At 42.3% G+C, this 24,688-nt stretch overlaps 3 protein-coding genes and 2 non-coding genes across 13 annotated transcripts; 4 read left to right on the top strand and 1 right to left on the bottom strand.

Moving 5' to 3' along the window:
- Positions 1–202: 202 nt before the first annotated feature.
- On the bottom strand, positions 203–16,444 carry LOC101395204 (histone H2B type 2-E-like). 9 transcript variants are annotated; one of them, XR_015554020.1, is made up of 5 exons: positions 8,566–8,725; positions 8,102–8,128; positions 6,541–6,625; positions 5,803–5,886; positions 203–781 (listed from the first exon to the last, which is right to left on the bottom strand). XR_015554020.1 is itself a non-coding variant. In XM_087438185.1 (5 exons), exon 1 carries the CDS (start codon positions 16,427–16,429, stop codon positions 16,049–16,051), a length of 381 nt encoding a protein of 126 aa, XP_087294311.1. In that variant the 5' UTR covers positions 16,430–16,444; the 3' UTR covers positions 203–781; positions 5,803–5,886; positions 6,541–6,625; positions 8,102–8,128; positions 15,338–16,048. The 9 variants fall into 9 exon arrangements, 8 of the variants coding, with proteins under 8 accessions (XP_087294311.1, XP_087294310.1, XP_087294312.1 ...); XM_087438185.1 differs by lacking the exon at positions 8,566–8,725 and adding an exon at positions 15,338–16,444; XM_087438191.1 differs by lacking the exons at positions 203–781; positions 8,566–8,725 and adding exons at positions 1,919–3,514; positions 15,338–16,444.
- On the top strand, positions 9,294–9,364 carry TRNAG-GCC (transfer RNA glycine (anticodon GCC)). The gene has a single exon. It is a non-coding gene; the product is annotated as a tRNA-Gly (tRNA).
- On the top strand, positions 9,774–9,845 carry TRNAM-CAU (transfer RNA methionine (anticodon CAU)). Its single transcript has one exon. It is a non-coding gene; the product is annotated as a tRNA-Met (tRNA).
- A 283-nt stretch (positions 16,445–16,727) lies between the features above and the next one.
- On the top strand, positions 16,728–17,193 carry LOC101392408 (histone H2A type 1). The gene has a single exon (XM_014796299.2). It carries the CDS (start codon positions 16,749–16,751, stop codon positions 17,139–17,141), a length of 393 nt encoding a protein of 130 aa, XP_014651785.1. The 5' UTR covers positions 16,728–16,748; the 3' UTR covers positions 17,142–17,193.
- Positions 17,194–18,223: 1,030 nt separating this feature from the next.
- Positions 18,224–18,667, top strand: LOC106803747 (histone H3.1). The gene has a single exon (XM_014796296.2). The coding sequence runs from the start codon at positions 18,256–18,258 to the stop codon at positions 18,664–18,666; it is 411 nt and encodes a 136-aa protein (XP_014651782.2). The 5' UTR covers positions 18,224–18,255; the 3' UTR covers position 18,667.
- Positions 18,668–24,688: the final 6,021 nt, after the last annotated feature.

Below are 24,688 nucleotides of genomic sequence, written 5' to 3'. Positions count from 1 at the left end.
CATTAAGTCCATCTGAAGCAAATATGTTGAGTTATTATTAATATAATTAAGTTTCAAGATCTGCCTCAGCAAATACTGGCCATTTCAGAACTTTCAGAAGTAATTTTCAGTCTACAGGTATTTTTCTTGAGGCCTGCCAAGTGCCCAGAACCATCCAAGGTGCTTTGGGTAATTAAAAAGAATCACAGAATACAAGCTGGAGGAAATTACTGTAGAAATTTGAGGCTTAGAGGAGTTAAGTGATTTGCATATCTAACAGCATAAAAGTAACAAATCTACAGTTAAAGCCAGGGATTCTGACTCCCAGCCCACTGTTCTGTCCACCGTGGAAATTTCATTCCAAAGTGAAGAGAAACATAAGCCCATAGTACCTGACTTGATATACTCATTCAGTGTACAGTATACTCTTCCTGCTGATAATTCTTTGTACTGTGGCTTAATGGAAAGATAAAGGAAACACAAGTCCACTGTTTGAGGTCCTTTTTCTAGAAGACTGCAGTCTTGATCCAGCCTAAGATCCAAGTTAGTAGAAATTCAGGTTTGCTTTGTCCAACTGGCTCAGCAGGCAGTCCAGAAGTCCACTGCTGAATCTGCTGTGAGGCATTCTACTGATGTGTACTGCTGCTGGTGGCCGTGCTCAGGTTCCCGTAGAGTCAGCAGTCCTGCCCTGGTCCTGAGCAAGCTGCCCTCTTTCCTCCTTCCCGGGCTATTCGTCCAGGATCCAGGATCCAAAGCCTCAAAGTCTGAGTATGACTTGTAGCTTGGAGATTACATTTGAAATCTAAATTTAGATTTGAAGAAAAAAAAGAAAAAATTATCTTTTGAAAAGTTAAGTGTTTCCATATGTCAGAAGAGAATAGTCTAACTCAGAAGAGAATATAAAATAAGACTAGGTCAAACCATTCCGTTACCAGGAAGTAGTTATGGCACAGTATTGATTACCAAACACTGAATAGACATCAGATGACTTGAGATGTTTAAAAATTTATTGTTCATTAACTCTCAAAGGCCGTGAAAGAATCAGGTAGGACATTAAAAGGGTTAATTTAGTAAGCAGTTTCCTATAATTTTTAATACATAAGGCAATAATGAACAGATATTAAATATAGTAATTATAAAGGGATATTTAAGTTGTATTCCTGACATTAGAACAATGCTATTTCCACTCTTTTGTTTTCATTCCAATGCTAAGAGTTTGTGAGAAATGACTCTATAGACATAACATCTAAAATAATTTTGGTTTCAAAAAATCATGTCCAACTTGACTTTTGTAAAGAACTTGAAATTCTAATTTTAAGAAGAAACATTATCAACATGGGTATATTTTCTGATTATCTTCTCATAATATGCCAAAATCATAATGATTTTTTTCCAAGTATATATAACTAGGTGGAATCTATATAAATATATATACATATAGAGCCCTATATTTACATGTGCAATGAAAAGAAGGCTGAAACCACCAAAACATGAGTGGTCATCTCTGTGTAAGATTACATTGGACTTTTATTTTCTTCTTTCAGGGAGAGGGAAAACCCTCTTTCTATCCTTCTTGTGTTCTTGTGGCTGGACTAATAATAAAATTGACAGGGCCGGCCCCATGGTGTAGTGGTTAAGTGAGCATGCTCCGCTACTGGCAGCCCAGGCTTCAGATCCGGGCGCACACCGACGCACCCCTTTTCCGGCCATGCTGAGGCGGCATCCCACATACAGCAACTAGAAGGATGTGCAACTATGACATACAACTATCTACCGGGGCTTTGGGGGAAAAAAAAAAGAAGGAGGATTGGCAATAGATACTAGCTCAGAGCCGGTCTTCCTCAGCAAAAAGAGGAGGATTAGCATAGATGTTAGCTCAGGGCTGATCTTCCTCACAGAAAAAAAAAAAATGAATTTAAAAAATTGACACAAGACTAGATTAACAGGAGAAAAACCCAGTTTAATACATATGTATTGGAGATCATACAGAAATGATGTTTGGAGAGTGAACAAAGCAAGCCGTAAATATATCTCTTACACAAGAAACAATAAACTTGAGGAATGATAGGACAAAGAAACCTAGAGTTGAAGTATGTAATTAGTGAGGAATTTAAGCAGAGTTTAGGGTCCAGGTAGTAAATTAGCAAGGTTTGTCTATGCAGGCTTCTCAGCCCTCAATCCCCTAGCTCTGGTGGTAAGGATGTAGGGAGAGCACCTTTCACACGGGAGATTTATTTCCTGCTTTCATGGAGAACAGAGACAGGAGGGTCAGAATTGTGCTTTTGCTTCTCAAGTAACTTTAATTCAAAATAATCAGTATGCTATTGTGGGATATTTTGGGGTGGCATGCCCTGGGCCCCACCATTTCTTTGTACATTTTTTATTTTCCACAATTTCTACAGTCAAAATAACTTTTAAAACAAGTAGATCACTTAAGATGTAGAATTGGAGAGACCTACATTCCAATCCCAGCAGTAATTCTTACCAGCTACGTAACTTATGGAAATTACCCAACCCCTCTGACATTAGATTTCTTCACCTATAATCAGTATCTTCCTTACAATGGTGCCCTGGGTAACAGCAGATGGTGATATTTACTTCTATTTTAAGAGAATTTTTAAAAATTATCTGAGATATTACATCATTGATGTCATAGAAATTTTATTTTTATGGAAAACTCTTTACATAGTTACATGTTTAAAAAAATATAAGCATGAAGAACTTTGGTATAAAACAGCAACTAACTGTATCTATAAAGTTTTGAACCTGAGGAACCATGCAATAAGAGGAGAAACAGCATATCAAATACTGGTTGATAGTTGTCATTGTAATAAGTGAAAAGGAAAATTTTTATGTTCTTTCGGGCCTGTGCCTCAGGTGAAATCCTATAGCATGGAATCTTAGAACACATCAATGTGATGTAATAGATTATTAACCACGTTGGTAGAAATCACAAAGAAATACTCTGAACTGAATAGGATACGTTTCTAATTAGAACAGTGTGATATAAAAAATTTGAATCTATTTTCTATCCAGAGACATTCATAAAACACCCATTCAACAAATTTTTACAAAGTACTAGCCAGGTCATTCTGCAAATCTGGTGCTGAGGATGTAGAGATGAAAGGCCTGCTCACCCAAGACAGGAGCAGTGTTACCCATCCCTGTCACGCCTCAGTCTTCAGAGGCTCGAAGGCATTCCACATACCAGGGAGCTACAGGGGATCCTTTTGCCAGGTAAACCCACCACAACCACATCTCAGGACTTGAGCTGCTCCAGTACCTCTGTCCCACACTAAGTTCCCAAACTCCTCTCTTCCATGGCTCTCTCATCCCAATCTTTCTACTATACCTTGCTGAATCCAAAGTAAACAAAGTAAAAGTACAAGATAAAGTCTCTTGAGACAGAGGTAAAAATTATGTGGTTGTTCACAGCCTCTTTTCCCTTCTCTTCCTCCGCCTGCTAACGAGGATCCCAGGTTTACTGAATTTGATTCTTCTCCACCTCTGACTTTCTAGGATGATTCAGCTGTTGCTGAAACAGAATCCAAAGAATAAGAATAGAATGAGAAATGAGACTTTGCAGGAGAAAAGGATCCAATGCTTTACTTGCTCCAGTGAGCCTCTAGTGGAGCTGAGATACCTAAAGTGTTGAGCTCACCATGTGGAGGAGATCATCAGTAAATAACTTAATCACCACCTTGAGAAACAAAACCGGCAGGCCTGCCCATCCTTCTGTATTCCCTGTCCCTGAAAATGGAATCACTTTCCTTTCAGTGGCCCCTGTAGGAAACTTGAAAGTCAACCTTTACTGCTCTTCTGCAATTTAATTTTGAAACTGCCTGTTCCAAATTTTTGGCCTGTCTTGACTGACTGGCTGCCTCTATGCTCCATGAGTTTCTTCTTCCAAAGTCAACACTGGAGGACTTAAGGATATAGTAAGCAGATTTCTTGTGGAAACAGTGAAAAGGAACATGAGAGAGAGTCTATAATTTAGATTCTAGACCAACTTCCAAACATTACAGTTGAGGGAACCAGAATGTAAAGAGAGAAAGGAAGCCATTCAAAAGAGAAGTAACAGGATTCTTTTTCCAGTGTCACCACGTAGCACCCAATGATCCGAGTCAAATTACTTAACGTTAGTGAATCCTAGTCCTTTTTTTTTAGGTCATCTAGAAAATGGAAGTAATATTTGTATTTCTAGATTGTTGTGAGGGTCACCACAAGGAAATTACTGTATATGTGATTTGCACACAAGAGTGCACGAGAGAAGTCTAGAAGGATAAACAGCAAAATCATTTTAGTAATAGTTATTCTTGCGTGGTGAATTTCCAGTCATTTTTCGGGTACATCTATCTTTTAAAAGACATTTTTCTGTAGTCCATATGTGTTATATAATAAAACATGAAACTCAAAAAGAAAAAGGAAAAAGGTGCAAGGGATATGATCCAAGTTTTCTCAAACTATAAAATGTTTTCTAAGAAACACGAAAAATGTTTAACTGCATGAGCAAGGAAATGCAAGCAATGAAATTCTACTTTTTAAAGTTTTAAATTAGCAAATATATTAAATGTGAAACTCTATGCAGAAGAAGCTGCACTGATATAATTACCAAAAAACATGCTGTTGGGGGCTTTCTGGTTCAAAATAGAATGCACACTCAGATCCTATTGACACTAAACACAAACAAACAAAACTCCTACAAACATACTGTCACATAGGAAAGTTCTCAAATGCCCCTCAGATTGATTTCACCTCCTCTGTAAAGACTTCTACCCTTGTTCACACATGGGCATCCCACAGTCCTTCGCACTGTGTCTTTTAAAGTACTGTATTGCATCCTCAGCCATCACTTCCCAGTCTCTTTTCCCTAAAACATAAGTTACTTGAAATTGGGACTGTTTTTTCTTCATTGTTCATTTTGTCATTCCTCTGTGCCTAGTATAGGCCTCAGACACCCTGGATCTCCATCAAGTTGAGTGGTAACTATGTATTGTTCTATTAATAAAGTATAAATATTCTTGTCTTCAATTCCTGATTTCATTTATTATCAGCTGAGTGACTGAGGACAATGACTTAACCTCTCTACTCCCTTATCTGAAAAATTAGGACAGTAATCCTGGCCTTGGAGGTTCTTTTAGAGGTGCTCAGGGAAGTACGTGCTGAGTGTCTGTTACATGCCAGGCACTTACTTCAATAGCATTTTCTTTTTTTTTACTGAATAGTATTCTATTGTACAGATGTATTGTAGTTTGTTTATCCATTTTCCTGTTGAAAGACATCTTAATTGCTTCCAGTTTGGGGTGATTATGAATAAAGCTGCTATAAAAATTGGTGTACAGTTTTTTTTTTAACTCTCCAGTTGTTACCGCCCAACGTGGGGCCTTCTGCCCGCCGCAAGACATGCCAATAGCCAAGAGGCAAGGTGGTAGGAAAGAAAGGACTTTTTATTACAGCTTGCTAGCAAGGGGGAAGATGGCCCACTCATGTCTGAAAGAACCATCTTAAGGGGGCACAAAATCTTACAGCAGTTATATAGGCCAGTGGGTTATTGGGGAGGGGGTTAGGAATGCTGACCCTTGGCTGTTACAGCCTGGGAGTGCCACATCAGATCTTTCAGTTTTCATTGATGATGGCTATCTGCATAGACTCTCTGTTTGGGGGTCATCACATTCCTAAGCAACTCAAAAGAACAAAGTTATCATCTTATCACAGCTGGGAGGTACATGCACAAGCAGGGGTCGTAAAATCTGCAGAGCAGTTAGACCTCCTGGAGGGTGCACATCCAGCTGGGTTAGTTTGTCAGAGGTCATTCAAACTTACAATAGGGTTTCTTTTCTTCAACATGGCTTCCCTCATGTCAACCTTGTCTTGAGCCAGTATCACAGTCACTTAGGGGATGTCAACCTAAATAAAGAGGTAAATCAAGGCAAGCTCAAATTACCAGAAATTGAGGTTATTCAGTAATAGCAGAGGAATTGCATTTTGGGAAATGCCTGCTGTAGCAAGTTACAGGCAAGTTCATTAAGGGCTTAGGGCGGGCTGGACAGAGATTCTATACTGATATCCATGAGAACTGAAAGATCTGGTGTGGTGACTCCCAGTATGTAACACCAGAGGGTCAACATTCCTAACCTCCTCCCCTGTAACCCACTGGCCTATAGAACCCACTTGAAGATCTGTGACCCCCTTAAGATGGTTCTTTTGGACATTAGTCCCCCATCTTCCATGTTGCTGGCAAGCTGTAATAAAAACCCTTGCTCTCCTACCACCTTGCCTCTCGACTGCTGGCTTGTCTTGCCGTGAATAGAAGACCCCCTTTTGGTGGTAACACAACAAGCCCTCTAGGGGATTCTGATGCATGCTGAAGTTTGAGAACCACTAGTTTAAACTAATTGGAAGATCTTGAGATTGGAGTTTTGCAATGTTAACTTGAAGAGGCAAAAGAGGAATGCTGAGGAGTCAATCAACATTGTGCACTTCAAGGGTGTACTATGTGAACAACACCAAGATAAGGGGTGCAAATTCATTCATTCATTCCTTCAATTGATAAGTACTTACTGAGCATCTAGTAGTTGTCTGCATGGTTTCAGGCATTGTAGCAAACAAAACAGACAAAAATCTCCTTCTGTTTGAGGCATCTAATCTGGCAAGTGGACAGAAAATAAAGTAAAACTTGGGAGCCAGCCCCATGGCTTAGCAGTTAAGTGCACACGCTCTGCTATGGGAAGCCCCGGTTTGGATCCTGGGCAAGCACCAACGCATCGCTTGTCCAGCCATGCTGAGGCGGCAACCCACATACAGCAACTAGAGGGATGTGCAACTATGACGTACAACTATCTACTAGTGCTTTGGGGAGAAAAGGGGAAAAAACAAAAAGGAGAAGGATTGACATGGATGTTAGCTCAGGGCTGATCTTCCTCACACACAGACACACACACAAAAAAGTAAAATTTATGGTATGTCAGAAGGAACTAAATCCTATGAAGAAAAACACAAAGCAAGAAAGAGGAGGACCGGCCCGTGGCATAGCAGTTAAGTGCGCACCCTCCGCTACTGGTGGCCCGGGTTCGGATCCTGGGTGTGCACCGATGCACCGCTTCTCCGGCCATGCTGAGGCCGTGTCCCACATACAGCAACTAGAAGGATGCACAACTGTGACATACAGCTATCTACTGGGGCTTTGCGGAAAAAAGAAAAAAGGAAGAAGATTGGCAATAGATGTTAGCTCAGAGCCGGTCTTCCTCAGCAAAAAGAGGAGGATTAGCATGGATGTTAGCTCAGGGCAGATCTTCCTCACAAAAAAAAAAAAAAGAAAGAGGGGAGGGTGTGTATCTTTTTCTGAGGGAGGGTGTTGTCTGTCAAATAGAGAGTTCAGGAAAGGCCTCGGGGATAAGATGACTTATAATTCATAGATGATGGACACTCTTAAGGAGGAGAGAGACTGAAGGAGATGAGAGACCTAGATGAATATCTGGGGGAAGAGCTTTATGAGCATAGGGAAGAGACACTGTAAATGCTTGTTCTGGGCTTGTGCTTGGAGGGTTCTGAATAGCTGCATGGTTCTTCATGGTTGGAGCACAGTGTACACTGCCTGGAGTGGGAAGAGATGAGGTGTGTGTCAGGGGAGGCAAGTAGGGAGGGCCTTGTGCGTGATTTTAAGGAACACAGGTTAATCTATATCCAGTTACACGTTATCTCCTCCTCTCCCCCAATCTAAGCTGAGCCCCCATGTGGGGCCTTCATAAAGGAGAGGCTGCAGGTCCTGAAGAGGGTAAGGGTGAGACTGAATGAATGAGTAGCACGGGGAGGATGGTGCTTAATGAAGACCACCTTCCAGGTTAAAAGAGGGGGAACAGAGACCCCAGAACTACTGGTGAAGGGACTCATCCTCCGTCCCAAACCTGAAATTGAATGCAAATACATGTGTGTATGCAGGGGCTTCTAGGGAGTGTGCTCAGATCTTTCATCACGTTTTTACCGGGATCTGTGAACCCACATGTTAAGAACTCCCCACCCTAGACTTTAAGGGAAGATGATCAGAAACAGCAGAGCGGCGCCCTTGGCTTTGAGCAATGGTGAGCTTTTAAAGGTGTGTTTAACTTCTAAGTTTAGCTTTTACCGTTTGTCCTCAGAGACGGCAATTTCCCTGAAAAAGAAAACGACTGTCAGGAAAATTTGCGCTTTAAGGGAAAATTACAGCACACCCTTTTGTATTATCTGATTCTGGTTCTATGGGAGCTATTTTACAACTCTGTAAATTGTAGATAACTGATAGCAATAGAAAATATTTCGTGTCTATAGACATGCAAATTAATTCTGTCCCGTGATGGGACATTTTCCTCCTCCCCAGTCCTCCCCCCATCCCCCTCCGCCCCCCTCCCCGCTGCTGAAAAGCCAGTTTTGACCTTATTTACACATATTTTTCAATATTCCTGATCTATAAGTGGCACCCATTTCTTGAATTCTCCTTTGAAGTGGTAGTACCACCTCACCACTTACCTCACTAATGAGTTAAATAAAATCTAAAAGGGGTTCATTTTTATATTTGTATGAGACTCATCGTACCTTTTTTTGGAAAATTACCTTTTTAATGAGACCTTTGCTTTCGATTTGACTGGAAGGAGTTTCCAGTGCCGCCTCCATGACCACGGCAACCGAAGCTTCCGCAAACCCATAGAATTCCTAGATCGCCCAGCGACCAATAGAGAACAACGCCAGGCTCCAGTTTCTCTTCCTCTTCCCTCTTGTTCCTCCCCTCCATTCCTCCTTTTGTTTCCCCGCCTCTTTCCGCTCCTCGGATTCTTTCCTCCTCGATCCTCCCCTCCCTTTTCTTCTTCTTTCCCGCCTCTGTTCCCTGTTTCTTCTACTCCCCTTCCTTCCAGAACCCGCCCGGACGTGGAGCCTCCCCACAGACAAAAAATATTTCCCGCCTCCAGAGCAAAGTAGGGAATTAGGCTTCTAGTTAGATCCCCAGGGCCCCCGAGCGGCGGCGGAAAAGATGCCGAGGGTGCTGGATGCCCCGCTAGGTGCCGGGGCCGAGGTGCTGGTACCGCCGGAGCGGTCCTAGGGCGCCCCTGAGACGCGCCCCGGATGGCCGCCCACACCCGCCCCAGCCTCCAGTGTCGCGGGGACGCTCTGAACTTGCAGTGCAAGGGGGATTTCCCTGAGAAGAAAGGAAGAAGGAGCATTACCAGGTTCTAGATAATGAGAGAAAAACTAAACAGCCTTCTGTTTTAAAAAATGTGAATATTTCGATAAAAATAACAGGCAGAAAACATTTCTAGAGTTAACAGAGGCTTGTTGTCAGCTTAGCATTGGTGGTTCAGTGGTAGAATTCTCGCCTGCCACGCGGGAGGCCCGGGTTCGATTCCCGGCCAATGCAGCAATTTTAACTTTTCTTTTCCCCCCAGTTCTTCTAATTCCTCTTTTTTTTCTAATTCTTCCAATCATCTTGAAAATGCTGCAGTTTAGAAGTCGAATACTTTCTACATTCGAATTTTGGCCTACTCATACATTCTGTGACAATAAGACCTGGAGTCGCTTCTGTTAGGTGAAAGGGGCAGGCTGGCGACGGGCTGTTTTCCTAACAGAAACATCGAATTTTTTTTTGCGTTCAGAATATTTGGAGTCAATGTACTCTGGACTCATTCACCTGTTTGAAGCATGCGTAAAACCAATGAATGGATTTTGAATTAAAAAAAAAAAATCACTTTTTTTAACGTACGAAAACAGCAACCTTTAAAGGAACATATAATTAAAAGACTTACTTCAAAGCCCTGTGGATTGTGCCTAGCAGAGTGGCGCAGCGGAAGCGTGCTGGGCCCATAACCCAGAGGTCGATGGATCGAAACCATCCTCTGCTATCAATATTTTTGCCCCTCGAAAAATATTGGAAGCAGTTAGAACATAATCTTCACAACCCTGTCCTATTTCTGTACCTAAAAAAACCTTGGGCAACGGCCAGGGAAGTACTCTCATCCCAGGAATATTTTGTGACGAAAATTACAAATCTGAAGTTTTTAACTGAGAAACGTCACGTGCCGCATCTCAGAGAACAGAGAATTAATATTAGCCCATCAGTTGAAAGGTCTCCATCTCTACCTGCTCCCATACTGTAAACAAGAATGTACATTTAGAGTTCAAAAGAACCGTATATAGCTAATTTCAGTTTCAGAGATTCAGTTACAGGGAGTTGAGAGTATTTAACAGCTCTCCCAACAATCTCTCCCTCTGCTCTATTTTCCTCCTTAGCACTTATCACTATGTAGTACACAGTAGATTTTATTTATTCGTTTAGTCTTTTCTCCCCCATGGGATGTATATTTACAAGAGCAGAGATTTTTGTCTGTTTTGCCACTGTGGTTTCTGTAGCATCTAGAACACTGTGTGGCTCATTTTAGGCACTTGTGATTTGGTAAATACGTTAAAAGCCGCAATTTCTAATACACCAAACACCAGAGTTTGACATTATTTCTCACCTTCTTCTTTTAACTTTTAAAAAGTTACAGAAGAGTACCAAAAATGATCACACAGAATTGATCTACTATTTAACATTATTGCATATTCACTACAAATGTCTTTTATATTTAAGAAAACAAAAAGACCCACATCAAATTGAAATACTCTTCAACTGCATCCCCAATCCTAATATTCCCTTTCTCAGGGCAACTCTCGTGAATTTGATGTGCATCTCTCTCATTTCATTTTTTTCAATGAATAATTTTTATTTGCAAAGAGTATGGGAACAGCTTATATTAATGGTTTCATTAAAATGACACAATGCTTATTTTAAAAAGCATTTATTTTATGAGTATCCACATAAAAGGCTTTCCATTACAATACTGTTTATATTGTCTATTTCTATGTGTTAATTTATGACAGACTACATACAAGCATACCTAATATCTACACAGGTGTCTGGAAAGGAAGGCCAAAGGGCTATATTTGATTTTCTGTTGGTTCCAAAATGGAGGCAACATCTTTATCAATTTGGCAATAGAGGTTTTAGAAATCCTGTCATTAAAGTTCTTTTATTGACTGATTGCTTTTTTTCACATGAAATTCCCATCACAGTACAGAACCACAATATTCAGTTTAGGTGCCAGGTGAGATCCCATTCCGTTTTCACTCTTGCCCACATATATGCCCATATGATTTCCATCTGAGATGAATTTTAAAACACTCTTCTCAGTAACAAGCTTTCTAATCTCACAGATTACCAGAGGCACATGTGGTTAATCTAAAAGAAAAAAATTGCCAAGAAAGATGAAACATTATTTCCTATTTTCTCCTGGGTCCTATTTGAGAAATAGATTTTCAGTTTGTTCTTGGATAATGTAACCATAGATTGAGCATCTTCTCAAAGTGGTAAGTTGTTTACCTCCTAATCTTCTACGAGGCTCTAATTCTGCTGTCTATGAAGAATTTCTTATTAACAAGCATAAAAATGAAAAGAGAACACCTATATTAAGATAGTCATTTTGAAAAGAACCAGAGACTGTGGGTCCTCAAAGCACACTCTCTTTATATAGTACTGCTTTTTTCCAAGATTGAAACAAAGCTCGTCATATGTTACATTTGCTAGTGATAGCTAACAAATGACCCTCATGAAGGAAATGTATTTTTAGTAACAGATTTATTTCTGCTGGAAGAGACCTTGGAGATCACTTTTAGTTGAGGAACAGGGGATCAGTAAGATCAGACAATCCCCTTCCTTGTAGCTGCAGAGGAAGAGATCCTGTAGGGCTTCATAAAATGGACCTGATATTTCTGATGAAGGATTTTCAAAGACATCAACTTCAGAGATTGTTACTATGACCTATGACAGCAACATTTAAATTCTAAGTCTGTACTTGATTGTCTTTCTTTTTAAAAATGTGTTGCCGTAGTAATAAGATGCTAATTTGCATCCCCTTTTTGCCTCAAGAGCTTTATCTTTGTGATATTTCTTTGTTAAATCAAAAGAAGACAACTGGTTCTTCCTACTTCTCCCATATGCATGGAGGTAAAGTAAAAAAAAAAAATTAAAATCGGTGATTCACTAGATAGATGTCTGATTTAAACAGAATTTGAGAGTCTATGCTTCATTTAAATAGACAGTCAGAAATAAGGGGCTAAAAATAGAGAGAGAGACAAGCGGGGTTCAGGGAACAAGCGTAGGCCATTTGCAGAAGGTGGTCATACTAGGCAGGGAAGAGGTGGAGCTTCAGCGTAAGATCCTTGTGGCTTCTACCTTCCTCTTTCCTTTTATTCATTTTATTCAGGAGAGCTGGGAACAATCACTAAAGAAAAGGGGGGAAATTTTGAGACAGGACCAAAAAAAGTAAGTAGAGGAGAACATAGTACAATAAGAGAAATGTAACATAATTAGAAAAGAATAGGTTTATTTATCCAGATAACTACTCATCCACAATAAACAACTCCAAACACCTTTCACCATTTTTATCTCATTACTGGTGGTGAGCTTAAAGAGTTTTAATTTTTTTTTTTTTAGTTTACTTCTCTATCCATTTGCTTAACTTGCAGAAAGTAGCTCTGGAATGTCTGCTGTGTGTGTGACCGTGTGCTCTGTCCAGAGCTGTCCAGTGAGGAACAGATTCTTTTCAGTTGAGGATTTAGGAAGCTGGGGAGATCTGGGCATTGGACCTGGGCTTTGGTGGCAGGGAGGGTATACTGGACAGCTCGTCACAGGCACAGAAATCTCTGTTAATGTCTGGAGATCTCCAGCTGTGAGATTAAGAGTTTGATGAAGCTTGCAGACATTTTTTGTTTGCACCATGTTATAAATTTTTTATTAGTTGCCCACATTGAAAGTTTAGAATATTCCTTTTTAAAATGCATATCGTCTTGAAAAATTGAAAGACTCGCTGTCCCTGGGTCTGCAGCCCCACGAGGGAACAATCAAGAGGAATTGCCTTGCACAGGCTTTGTATTCTTCAGTTCTCTGCAGTTCCCACTTAGTTTCCACGTGTTAGCTGGCATTTATCAACATCCTTGTGCTGTGGTTGTTCTTAAAGCAGTACTAAGAGAACAGGGAAATATGCTATTAAAACTGGGAAAATGATATACAGTGTTGAACATCTGTGCACTTTAAGAAAAATAGCAAAGAGCTCCTTTCTTTGTGGAGATGAGGCATGGATTCTAACATCCAGCCGTTTTTACTCTTATCTGCTGGGCCCTTGTGAGCATTTGACTTAACCTCTGGTTTAGGGAATATCACAACCATCTCTCTAGCCACAGTCTAAGTTAAATGTAGACATTTTATGAAAGACAATTTGGAATAGAAGGTTGGGATCAAAGCATGGAAAATGGCCTTAAGTTCTGAATTGTGTTCCCCCAAAATTCATGTTTGAGCCCTAACCCCAATGTGACTGTATTTGGAAAGAGGGCATTTAAAGAGGTAATTAAGGTTAAATGAGGTCATAAGAGTGGGACCCTAATCCAATAGGACTGGTGTCCTTATAAGAAGAAGAAGCAACACCAGAGGCGCCCAAGCACAGAAAAAAGGGCATATGGGGACACAGCAGGACAGCCAGCTGTAAGCCAAGGAAAGAGGCCTCAGGGGAAACCAATCCTGCCAACACCTTGATCTTGGACTTCTGGCCTCCAGAACAGGGAGAAAATAAATTTCTGTTGTTTAAGCCACCTAATGTGTGGTATTTTGTTGTGGCAGCCCAAGCAAACTAATACAAGTATTTTAATAGATGTGTGCACTTGGTTAAGCAGTAGAAATTGTCATAAGAGGACTAAGAACAGAAACATTTGGAAAGAAAAGAAAAAGTCTCCCTGCAAAGAGGGCAAGAGAATTCGACTTTGGGGAAAACACACACACACACACATGCACACACACACAAGTATTTAAGGCGGAGGGAAACTGCAAAGTGACCAAGGTTACCGAGTTTACATTGGCCTGTTTACAGTGGAAAAATTGCAACTTAGTCACATGATAATCATATGTCCTGACATATCTTCAAAGAGCAGCCTAGCAAAAATTAGGGGTATCATTGTTTTGTCAGGTGTTTAAGTTTACAGGAAACACTCAAGTGTTTATTACTTTGAGGACCATGAGGACCAGAACTAGAGAGCACATAACCCTATTATTTTTTATTTATCTTAGGGTGCAGAGTATTTTGGTTCTTGATTTTTTCGTTTGGACAGCTCTGACCAAACCACAAAACCCAACACGACTTTCTCTCTGTCTCCCTCCATCTCCTGCCCACGAGTGACTCTTGGAGAAACTGAGTTAAATCCAGCGGTCAAAGGAAGACAGGAACGGTAACTCTACCTACCTCAACTCACTGACTGTCCACAGCAAGTTGAAGTTAGGAAAGGTTTCAATTGGGTCTAGAAAACACAACGCCGTGGATCTGTGCTTCTGCTGTTTTGCCACAAGATGGCAGAAGAGGACAAATAGTCCTATCCAACCCACTCGGTAATTATCCCTTAGATGATCTCTCAAGAATGGAGGAAAAAAATCAACCTCCGAAAGAGCAAATAAGAGGAGAGGATGAGCATGATGCCGACGAGTTCAGGAACACAATGAAATTAGGGGACTGCTCTCCACCAAGTAGGGTAGCTTGTCGGTGGGCTCTGTCACCAACCCCCAAGCCTTAACGACAGGGGCGCAGGGACTGGGGAAAGAGAACCTCCTTTTAGAGAAGTGAACGACAAACCTGCCTATTTTGCACCACCCGCTGACCTATTGGCACAACTTTGGGGATGTTTGTTGCCTGTGACGGGAGCAAGACTGTTCCTCCGAGATCGAGTCCACACCCACAACTTTAAGGAAAGTGACAATAAAGACAGGAAAAATTAACAGGTGACTTGAAGCCTGGTGTGGGGATGTGGTGGAGGGCTTGTTATTTTGTGTTAATGAAAAACTGGATTTACAATACTCATCATTTATTGGAGAGGGGATGATAGGGTGGCAGAGGATGTTAACACTGAGATGCAAGAAAGAATTTAGGGACTATTGAAAGATGCACGGGAGGGGGGAATTGAAGGACTTTCCCGTTTCCATCGTGCCTTGGAAGTCTTCACTCCCTGGTATTGCTAGCTAGCCCACGCTTTTGGTCAATTTTCTACCTCTGTGGTCTGCTTCTCTTTAACACTGGGTTCTTCGACTTCTTTCGCAGGACTTCTAATCGTGGACTCAACTCTCAACCTGAAAACTGCCCGCCGCCCCCCGTCGTCCCGGTGAGTCCAGGCATATCTCCCACCCAACGCATTTCGATTAAACATTGGAAAACGCGACTTTCCCAAGTTGCTGGGTTCCTCATTAAACATTTTATCCTTAAGGAGCTTCCCTGACCTTTAATGTTCCCATTGCGCTGCGACATAAATCATTTCAACTCACCCTAATATCTCCGTAGGGTAGGCAGTGTTGTTAGTAACTATTCGGTGGTTTGAGGGAAATGGACAGGAAGTTAACTTCGCTCAGGATCCGAGTGCAGAACACAAAACTGTTAATTTTCAGTTCATGGGTTTTTGGCTTCAGAGCCCGGTGCCTTCCCGCAGAAAAGGCAGAAGTCATAATTGTACTTTCCGGAGACTCTCTTGGAAACTCACAACCCGATAACAGACTACCTGGCAAATTGCAGACCATGGCGGGCTTTTCAAATAGTGCTGCTGCCCAATCAGAGACGGGGGCGTTCCTTGCCTTGATAAAGTGTTACCAGATAACAGACTATCTGGTAAATTGCAGACCACGGCCGGCTTTTCAAATAGTGCTGCTGCCCAATCAGAGACGGGGCGTTACTTGCCTTGATAAAGTGTTACCAAAAGGGGAATTTTGGCTATTGTAGGAGAGAACAAGACCTGAAAGCCTCTTTTTCAAAGGGCGTCAAAGAACTAAATTGGCATGACACTGCTCCTAAATGTTTACCCAAGAATGCGTGCGGAGGACTTTTTAACATTTTACCTTGCCTTCCAGTTTTCTTCCGCTCCCAAACCAGCCCCTGACCCTTTTAAGAGAAACTAGACTACAGACGTAATGCACCAGCTATTTCTCTGAAAGTGTGGGTGGCTCTGAAAAGAGCCTTTGGGTTGTGGGTAGCTGCGGGCCTGCTCACTTGGAGCTGGTGTACTTGGTGACGGCCTTGGTGCCCTCGGACACGGCGTGCTTGGCCAGCTCCCCGGGCAGCAGCAGGCGCACGGCCGTCTGGATCTCCCTGGACGTGATGGTCGAGCGCTTGTTGTAATGCGCCAGGCGCGACGCCTCGCCCGCGATGCGCTCGAAGATGTCGTTGACGAACGAGTTCATGATGCCCATGGCCTTAGACGAGATGCCGGTGTCGGGGTGGACCTGCTTCAGCACCTTGTACACGTAGATGGAGTAGCTCTCCTTGCGGCTGCGCTTGCGCTTCTTGCCATCTTTCTTCTGGGCCTTGGTCACCGCCTTCTTGGAGCCCTTCTTCGGAACTGGGGCGGATTTAGCGGGCTCAGGCATAGTAGAGAGGAGTTAAAAAGTCCCGGAAAAGCAAAAGAATGAGCACCAGATGGGTCGTGTCTTTTTTATTTACAAGTCCGTATGCAAATAAGATATAGTAAAGTCCTATGTCTGATTGGCGGATACGCTGGATGACGTCACTGTCAACATTGTCCAATCAGAACACGCATTTTAAGGAACTGCCTTTGTATTGTTTAAAATGGAACTGCAACTGTAGCCAATGACACAGCTTCTTTTTCGCGCCCAGCTGCATCTATAAAATGTGGATTTTTCTACTTTCGTTTCCATTACTTCTGGCGTAGGTCACAGATATTTTATTATGTCTGGACGTGGCAAGCAGGGCGGCAAGGCTCGCGCCAAGGCCAAGACCCGCTCTTCGCGGGCCGGGCTGCAGTTCCCCGTGGGCCGAGTGCACCGCCTGCTCCGCAAGGGCAACTATGCCGAGCGGGTGGGGGCCGGCGCGCCGGTGTACCTGGCGGCGGTGCTGGAGTACCTGACGGCCGAGATCCTGGAGCTGGCGGGCAACGCGGCCCGCGACAACAAGAAGACGCGCATCATCCCGCGCCACCTGCAGCTGGCCATCCGCAACGACGAGGAGCTCAACAAGCTGCTGGGCAAAGTCACCATCGCGCAGGGCGGCGTCCTGCCCAACATCCAGGCCGTGCTGCTGCCCAAGAAGACCGAGAGTCATCACAAGGCCAAGGGCAAATAAAGTCTGAATTCATACTTAAGTCTGTAAGACCAAAGGCTCTTTTCAGAGCCACCCACCATTTCTGTGGAAGAACTGAGCACTCTTCTGAAACCTACAACGAATACCTAAGTTTAAAGAATATGAAATCTAGCCTCCCTTTTGATTTGATAGGTTAACTCAGGTCTGGTAAGGACCATTCAATTCACAGTTTGTTCAATTATAAGACTGAAACCATCCGCCTTTATTGTCCCCTTCCCACGAACACAACGTTCTGGGTAGTCAAAAAGCAAATTCCTCGTGATTATTTGCTTCAACAAATAGGTTAAATATTAAATCAACTTTCTTTGTTGTTTTGTTTCTGGGCGTTTATCGTTTGCAGAATCTGATGGTCCACTGGTCAACTAAAAGCATCCTAACCCGAACGCCCTTTTCAGAGCTACCCCTATTTACAGGAAAAGCTCTAATCACTAATGTAAATCAATCACCACTCCACACCTGCTGATTAAATTAGGTAAGCAATTTACATATTAAATAGTCCAGCGGTTTGATGGCATCGAAATCATTAATGAAGATGTCAGATCACTCACTGGAATTCAGTCAAGCACACAAGCTGCCCTCTTCCCACACCATGCTGGGCAAACTGATGTTGTGGTGTTCTAGGGGGCCGGTGTGCCAATCTATCTTAAAATTTTCCTTGTTCTAGGTCTTGGTACAGTCGTTAAAAGCAAATCTTAACGATACAGTTATGAAACCGTTACTACTTTCTAAAGGGACTTACGAATACATTATTCTGCTGTAATTTTTTCCCCACATTACCTGAAAAGGGAAAAAGGCTCCAATGAAAATGCGTTTCTTTAAGAACAATTTAGGCACTGACTTCCACAAATTCCAGATCAGATTCCCTTTTCACTGGTAGAATCTTAACGTTTGGGCCGAAAACAGTAAACTCAGGATGGAGGACAGCATGGAAAACAAAACCGTTCCGGGCGTGGTAGGAGCAAATGAAGATTGGATTAAGAACCAATCAGGTTACTCCTGTAACAGTTATGACCAATCAGGATCAGATCATCAGTATAAATTCTGGTCCGGCATCAGCTCTCCAGTTGCTTGTTTTCACAGCAGAAGTTTTCTAGTAATGGCTCGTACTAAGCAGACAGCTCGCAAGTCCACCGGCGGCAAGGCGCCGCGTAAGCAGCTGGCCACCAAGGCGGCCCGCAAGAGCGCGCCGGCCACCGGCGGCGTGAAGAAGCCCCACCGCTACCGGCCCGGCACGGTGGCGCTGCGCGAGATCCGCCGCTACCAGAAGTCCACCGAGCTGCTGATCCGCAAGCTGCCCTTCCAGCGCCTGGTGCGCGAGATCGCGCAGGACTTCAAGACCGACCTGCGCTTCCAGAGCTCGGCCGTGATGGCGCTGCAGGAGGCGTGCGAGGCCTACCTGGTGGGGCTCTTCGAGGACACCAACCTGTGCGCCATCCACGCCAAGCGTGTCACCATCATGCCCAAGGACATCCAGCTCGCGCGCCGCATCCGCGGGGAGAGGGCATAAACTATCCTCAACTGTCTGGGCGCGTTTGCCTTCTGTCTCCCAAAGGCTCTTTTCAGAGCCACTAACGTTCTCACTGAGAGTAGCTGTTACATTACTGGGTTGGGTGTTTGGAATGTAAACAAGGGCGGAATTGAGGGGAAGTGGGAAGGGATAACGGGGTCTCTTCTAAGAAAAACAGCGTCTGATTTTACTCGTGCGAAACCGGTATAAATGCGATTGCCAAGACCTACATGCTGTGTTACATTAGCTATGTAAGGAAAGGAAATTGCTTAACGGCACCTAATCTTTAAAAGCAACAATGTTTCTGCAGTTAATCTTTAAAGGCAACAGAGTTTCCACAGTCACCCCTCGACCTTTGAATAACGCAGGTATAAGGAATTAAGAAGAAGGAATCAATCAACAGAAAAGGAACTTTGCCAATCAAGTAAAATAGGATCCATAGTAGCAGATATTGGTACCTCCCTCCCCTTATTTTGGATATGTCGAAGCAAATATTCCATAATCTATAAATCAAAATTGAGGTGAGTTTATGATGATGCAAATTTGAGGACCATATAGCCCGGGGGCCTTCCCAGGGGCCTTCCTTCTCCAAGGAAGGAAGGGCACAAAGAAGTGGGGTGTACAGAGTGGTTATATACCCTCAAAGAGCATGTGTTACATATGATTGTGAAGGAAGTAAAAATTGTATTAAAAATTAAAAAGTTACTACCTTAGAGACAGGCACCTCCACGCCCTAAGGATTCCTGGTATAGGGGGGAACGTTTATCGATCCTGACTGACTCTATTCATGAAAGACCCACCCTAAACTGTTCGGGGAAGAATTGAGAACAAGAGTGCTCCCGAGGGATAAGTTTGGGAGGGTCGGGGTGGAGGGGGTCCAGATGCGGACGCGTGTGTGTAACCTGATAATGGCTTCGCGCCATAGCAATTCGCGCCATAAAATGTAACTGTTTAAATGTTTTAAATTAGCCAATCATGTAAGACCACGCCAACCTTTTCCCGCTTTGTGCTTCCAAACCCTATATAAGAATTTGCCCTTTAAGGTCCGGGGTCGACTCCTCTGTCTCCTGCGAGAGATACGTGTCGACCCAGAGCTCCGCTTAATAAACCTCTTGCGTTTGCATCAAGCTCGGTCTTCTGTGTCTGTGGGTCCGCGCCTTCCCGAGACTGGAGTTGGGGTTTCCTTTTTGGGATCCTACAATTGCAATGTCCCTTTTACAATAGTCACAAGATTGCCCTGCAAGCACAGCGACTGATGGGCTCAGCAGGTAACAGGTCTGTTGTCTCAAGTTGGGTGGTCACAGGATGAGTGCAGCAATCGAATCCTAGCCTAGGGAGAAATGCTTATCCTTAAGGAAAGGCCAGTGTGGGGGAAGTTGCATCCTTATCTTAAGGGCATTTGTTCTTGTCTTTGGGACATATTAATTGCTTAAAGCAGATATACAATGCATGTTCAAAGGCCACAGGCTCTTTTGGAAAAACAAGGTCAGGCAGAATTAGTTTTACACTAAATGTCTTCCTCATATGCTCCAATATATCCTATTGCTTGCCATTTATTTATCAGATATAAACAATTTGGGAACAGAGTTTTGGTTAAGTTCTCTCTGATGTACCCACAACACATCGAAGAGCACTTTGCACATTGTAATTGTTCCATAAAAGTTGACTAATTTGAACTGTACAGGTTCTCAGGAGGTGTCGAGCCCGTCTAGGTTAAGTAAATCAGGTACTGTTGGTTTTTTTGTCTAGGATCTAGCAATGGTGGGCAGACCTCAGATTTTCTTAATAATAATTTCTTTTATACAACTCCAATAAGAACAAAAAATTGGAATTTGGCTGACACTGTTTACCAAGAAAACGGGCTGGTGTTCAGACTGAGCATTATTGTTCTCGTGATAAGTGAGTTTCTCATTGTTTAGCAGTAACACCTGGTAAGCCTATAGGCTAGAGCTATGTAATGTTTCCTCTCCTTCAAACCCATTTTAAGACTGTGATGTTGTGCAATTAGCAAATTAGCCCTTTGGTTTTTATTTGCCAGCTTCCAGGAGCCTGGTAATGCAGACATGTGCTGGAGGAGCAATCCACAGGCACCATGCCATCAACATCTGGAGGCCAATCATCTGACATTGTGGTGACTTCCCTGAGGTAGAAGGCACAGGGGGACCATTTGAGGCAGTAATACCACCTACCCCACCTGAGAGCTTCCTATGACTCATTACCCCTTACATGACAAAACTCACATGTATGAAACACTACCTCCAGGAGAGTATTCCCCCCAACTCTGTGTGAACCTGTTTTAAAAGTCAAATTTTGCCCCATTTTCTCTCCCTTATAGAATGTACATGTCATAAGGCTAAAGATTTTTTCATTCTGTTTGCTCTTGTGTCTCTAGAATAGAAAAAGCCTGGCACATGGTGATGCTCACCAAATTCTAGTTGAATGAATGCATTGCTAATTTGCTATCTTTTAGACACAAGGTAGCTCCCACTCAGCCTCAGGTAGTCACTAAACATTTCCCCCTCCTGCATTAGAAATTTCATCCCAGTTGCTTTTTGTCACCTCTATTTTGATTCCTATAGTGAGTAGATAAAATACTAACAACAATTATGTAGGAAACTTTACAGTTTCCAAAGTATTTTCCCATGTCTTTTTGCTTGTGAACCTGACAATAGCTCTTTGGGTTTAGACAGGGTATCTATTACTCCCTCACTGGCTCTAGAAAAGTTTTTCTTTGCCAAAGTTGTCCAAGTATTGGGGGACAAAGCTGATAGATCTCAGTTTGGGATTCTTTCAACAAACCCTAGAAGGGAAGGACATCTGGATAAGCCTCCAATGGCTGTAGGACAACAAAGAAGGAGAATTAGTTTTTTAAAAAAAAAACAAAGCTGGGCAGAAAGGCGTGTTGTCCTTTAAGTGGATAGGCAGAAGCTAGAGTTGTTGTCTTCCAACTCCTCAGCAAGGACGTCTGCTGGGATTTGGAAGTCTTTTGAGATCTGAACTTCAGAAGATCAGATCTCAGAAGTGCACTATGGATCAGTAAGGATATGTTCTGTTCAAAGCCTAAGTTTGGGCATAGAAAAGGTAATTTTTGGAAATGTTCAAAAAATCTTTGACAATCTTCCCTTCAAAAAAATGGAGCCTAATTCCTCTCCCCTTGAGAGTGGGCTGGATTTAGAGACTGGCTTCTAGTGAACAGAATGAAGCAAATGTCAGGAAGCCAAAGTGATGGTGAGCTGCTTTGGAGACTAGGTCATAAAAGGTACTATGCTTGCTGCTTGCTCTCTCTCCCTTGCTCCGGGAGACCCCAGTTGCCATGTTGGGAGGACACTCAGGCAGCCCATGTGGATAGGCCTGAATGATGAGAAACTGATGTCTTCTCCAACAAACGCTGAGGAACTAACAACAGCCATGTAAATCAAACCTCAGGGGACTACAGCTCCTGCTGTCAGCTTGACTTCACTTCTTGAGAGACCCTAAACCAGAACTACCCAGCTAAACCACTCTCTGATTCCTGATCTTCAGAAACTGTGTGAGATAATGTTTGTTGTTTTAAGCTTCTAAGTTATTGGGTAATTCACACAACAATAAATAACTGAGGCAATAGAAAAAATAAGACAAGTTTGGAGTCATTGGATAGACTCCACTAGTCTAGATGAGATGACCACATCCCACAGCACTACACCTCACCACAGGGAAGTCTGGGCTTGCAGGAACTTGCTTGCCTTAGTCATTGTCCAGTAATCAGCAGGATTTTCTTTTGCTGCTATCCAGAGAGGTTGAGACCAGCTTAGTGCTGCTAAGGATTTAGAAAGAGGATGAAATCTATTGACTGTTCAGATAGGGCTCGTTTGCAGGTATGCACCTGGTATGGTCACTTCTGGCTATCAACTTTGGAGTGAGGAAAAAAAACTCACTTTTTTTGTTTCAGTTCACCTAGCAATGAGTAAGAAAAGGAATCAAATTCCATGTGACCAGACATTGACTTGCAAATCAGTATTGAATTTTTTTTAAAAAATTTACCATTTCCCAGCAGAATAGCCAACAATTCATATTTGTATGCCCTTTACTTTATAAAGGTCTTTTACATTTATTGTCAAATTTGACTAAAAAAGAAAATTGTGAGGTAGGTTGGAACTGGAAAACCTAATTAGGGCCCAGCTATTTCACAAAGAGAAATTCTTGGCATGGGAAGTTTGGTGTTAATGTAGGCAGGGCTAGAGACTGGAGCTGACTCCCTGCTCTATCTTAGTAGCCCTCTCTTCTTTATGGAAAACTTCTACCTGTCAGAGGTACCATTTCTAATGGTCAGATATACTTGGTAAATAAACCATTACAAATCATTATTCTGTGACTCTCCTTTTTCCAGACCCCACACCAATATAGACCAACAATCAATTAGATTACAGGTTATTTTAGATGCCATTTTCCTTAACTATGAAATGAATACTTTATTTCCTCAACAGATTGCTTTAAAGGTTAAGTGCGGTAATATATGAAGGTATCTAGGAGAGTACCCCAGAGACCATATCAGGTACACAATAAATGGTCGTTGAACGTAATTTCATCTCAGAATCTTAGTTTGGTGCCTTCTGTAGAATTGGGAAAATACAATCAAGTCCTCTGATAAGATTAGATTGTCATTGGTTGACATTTGGGAAATAATCCAATTTAATCAGTAACACATCAGCAAGTCATTTTAGTGATGTGACTTCTGCTAATGGCCAATCTTGTTTCTTTGAAGATTTCTCTTAGTTTCTGTCTCACAAGGTGAAATTTCTCTCTCTTGTCTTCAAATTCTGGACACTATTTGGAGCACAGGAACAATCTCTGCTTAGGAAGCAGGAAAGATGTTGAAACAATTAGATGAGAGCAAATGCTTTCAGAACTGCTCTGCCCTCAACACCTCTCCAGAAAGCTTGAAGCCCTGAGAGGATATGTAACAGAAGAACAAGCAAAGTCACCAAGAATTCATTATAAATGAAGCTTAGGGGGATATTCACTCTGTAATTGGATCTGCCGCCAAAAGTCTTTCCCACTGATGTGGTTCTCATTGTGAAAGAGGTTCTGAAATGTAAAAAGAAATGGATATTTCATATATCTCTGCCAACATGTATGTAAAGTTTCTGATATGGACAAGATTAGAAATAGTGTACTTCTTGAGATAGAAACTGGTAGAAGCTACATTAAATTTTTCACCTACATAACTGGCCTGACACGGTATATAGGAATGAGAGGTCTGTGTAAGAAAATATGCCTTGAGTATATTTATCTCCTATCTTGAAGAAAAAATCTCAGTTTTTAAATGAAGACACTTGAATGGCTAATAATCATAAGAAAAAAATTTAACTTCACTTATAATCAGGTAAATGCAAAGTAAAACAACAATGAAATATTGCTTAACACCCATCAGATTGGCAAAATCAGAAAGCTGGGTATAACCAAGTGTTGGGATGGGAGGTGGAGGAACTCTCACATGGTGGTTTACTGATGGTGGTTTTGCACAAGACATTTTGGAGAACTGGCTAACTTATTTAGTAAAATTGGGTGTGCCCAGGCCATGCCCCAAGGAACTCTGCTACAGAGCCATAAGAGGACAAATGAATATTCGTCAAAGTACTATTTGTGCTAGCAGGAAGGTAGAGATAATTCAAGGGAATGAATAAGTAAAATATAGTGGATGCATAATAAGAAATACTCTCTTTCTTCTGAGGTCAAGAAACAAGTAAAAGGCAAAAACAAGAACTGAACCCAAGGCTCAGTCAACCTTGCTACTGTCATCCAGTTCATACCTGAGCACACCTGTGCAGGATCGCCAACAGAATTTTCTTGCTCTACTTCCACATAACCTGGAATAGGCATCTAATCTGAGTACTTTTTAAAGAACGGGATTTACAGAACACTGGTGGCTTAGTCCACTTAGGCTGCTATAACAGAATACCATAGACTCGGTGGCTTATAAACAACAGAAATTTATTTCTCCCAGTTCTGGAGGCTGGCAAGTCCAGGATCAAGGCACTGTAGA

This window comes from Ceratotherium simum, chromosome 13, assembly GCF_057802395.1.
Source record: "Ceratotherium simum simum isolate JZ-2026a chromosome 13, ASM5780239v1, whole genome shotgun sequence".
Classification (NCBI taxonomy): domain Eukaryota; kingdom Metazoa; phylum Chordata; class Mammalia; order Perissodactyla; family Rhinocerotidae; genus Ceratotherium; species Ceratotherium simum.
Note: the sequence above shows the minus strand (reverse complement) of the source record. Positions and strands in the feature narration are given on the sequence as shown.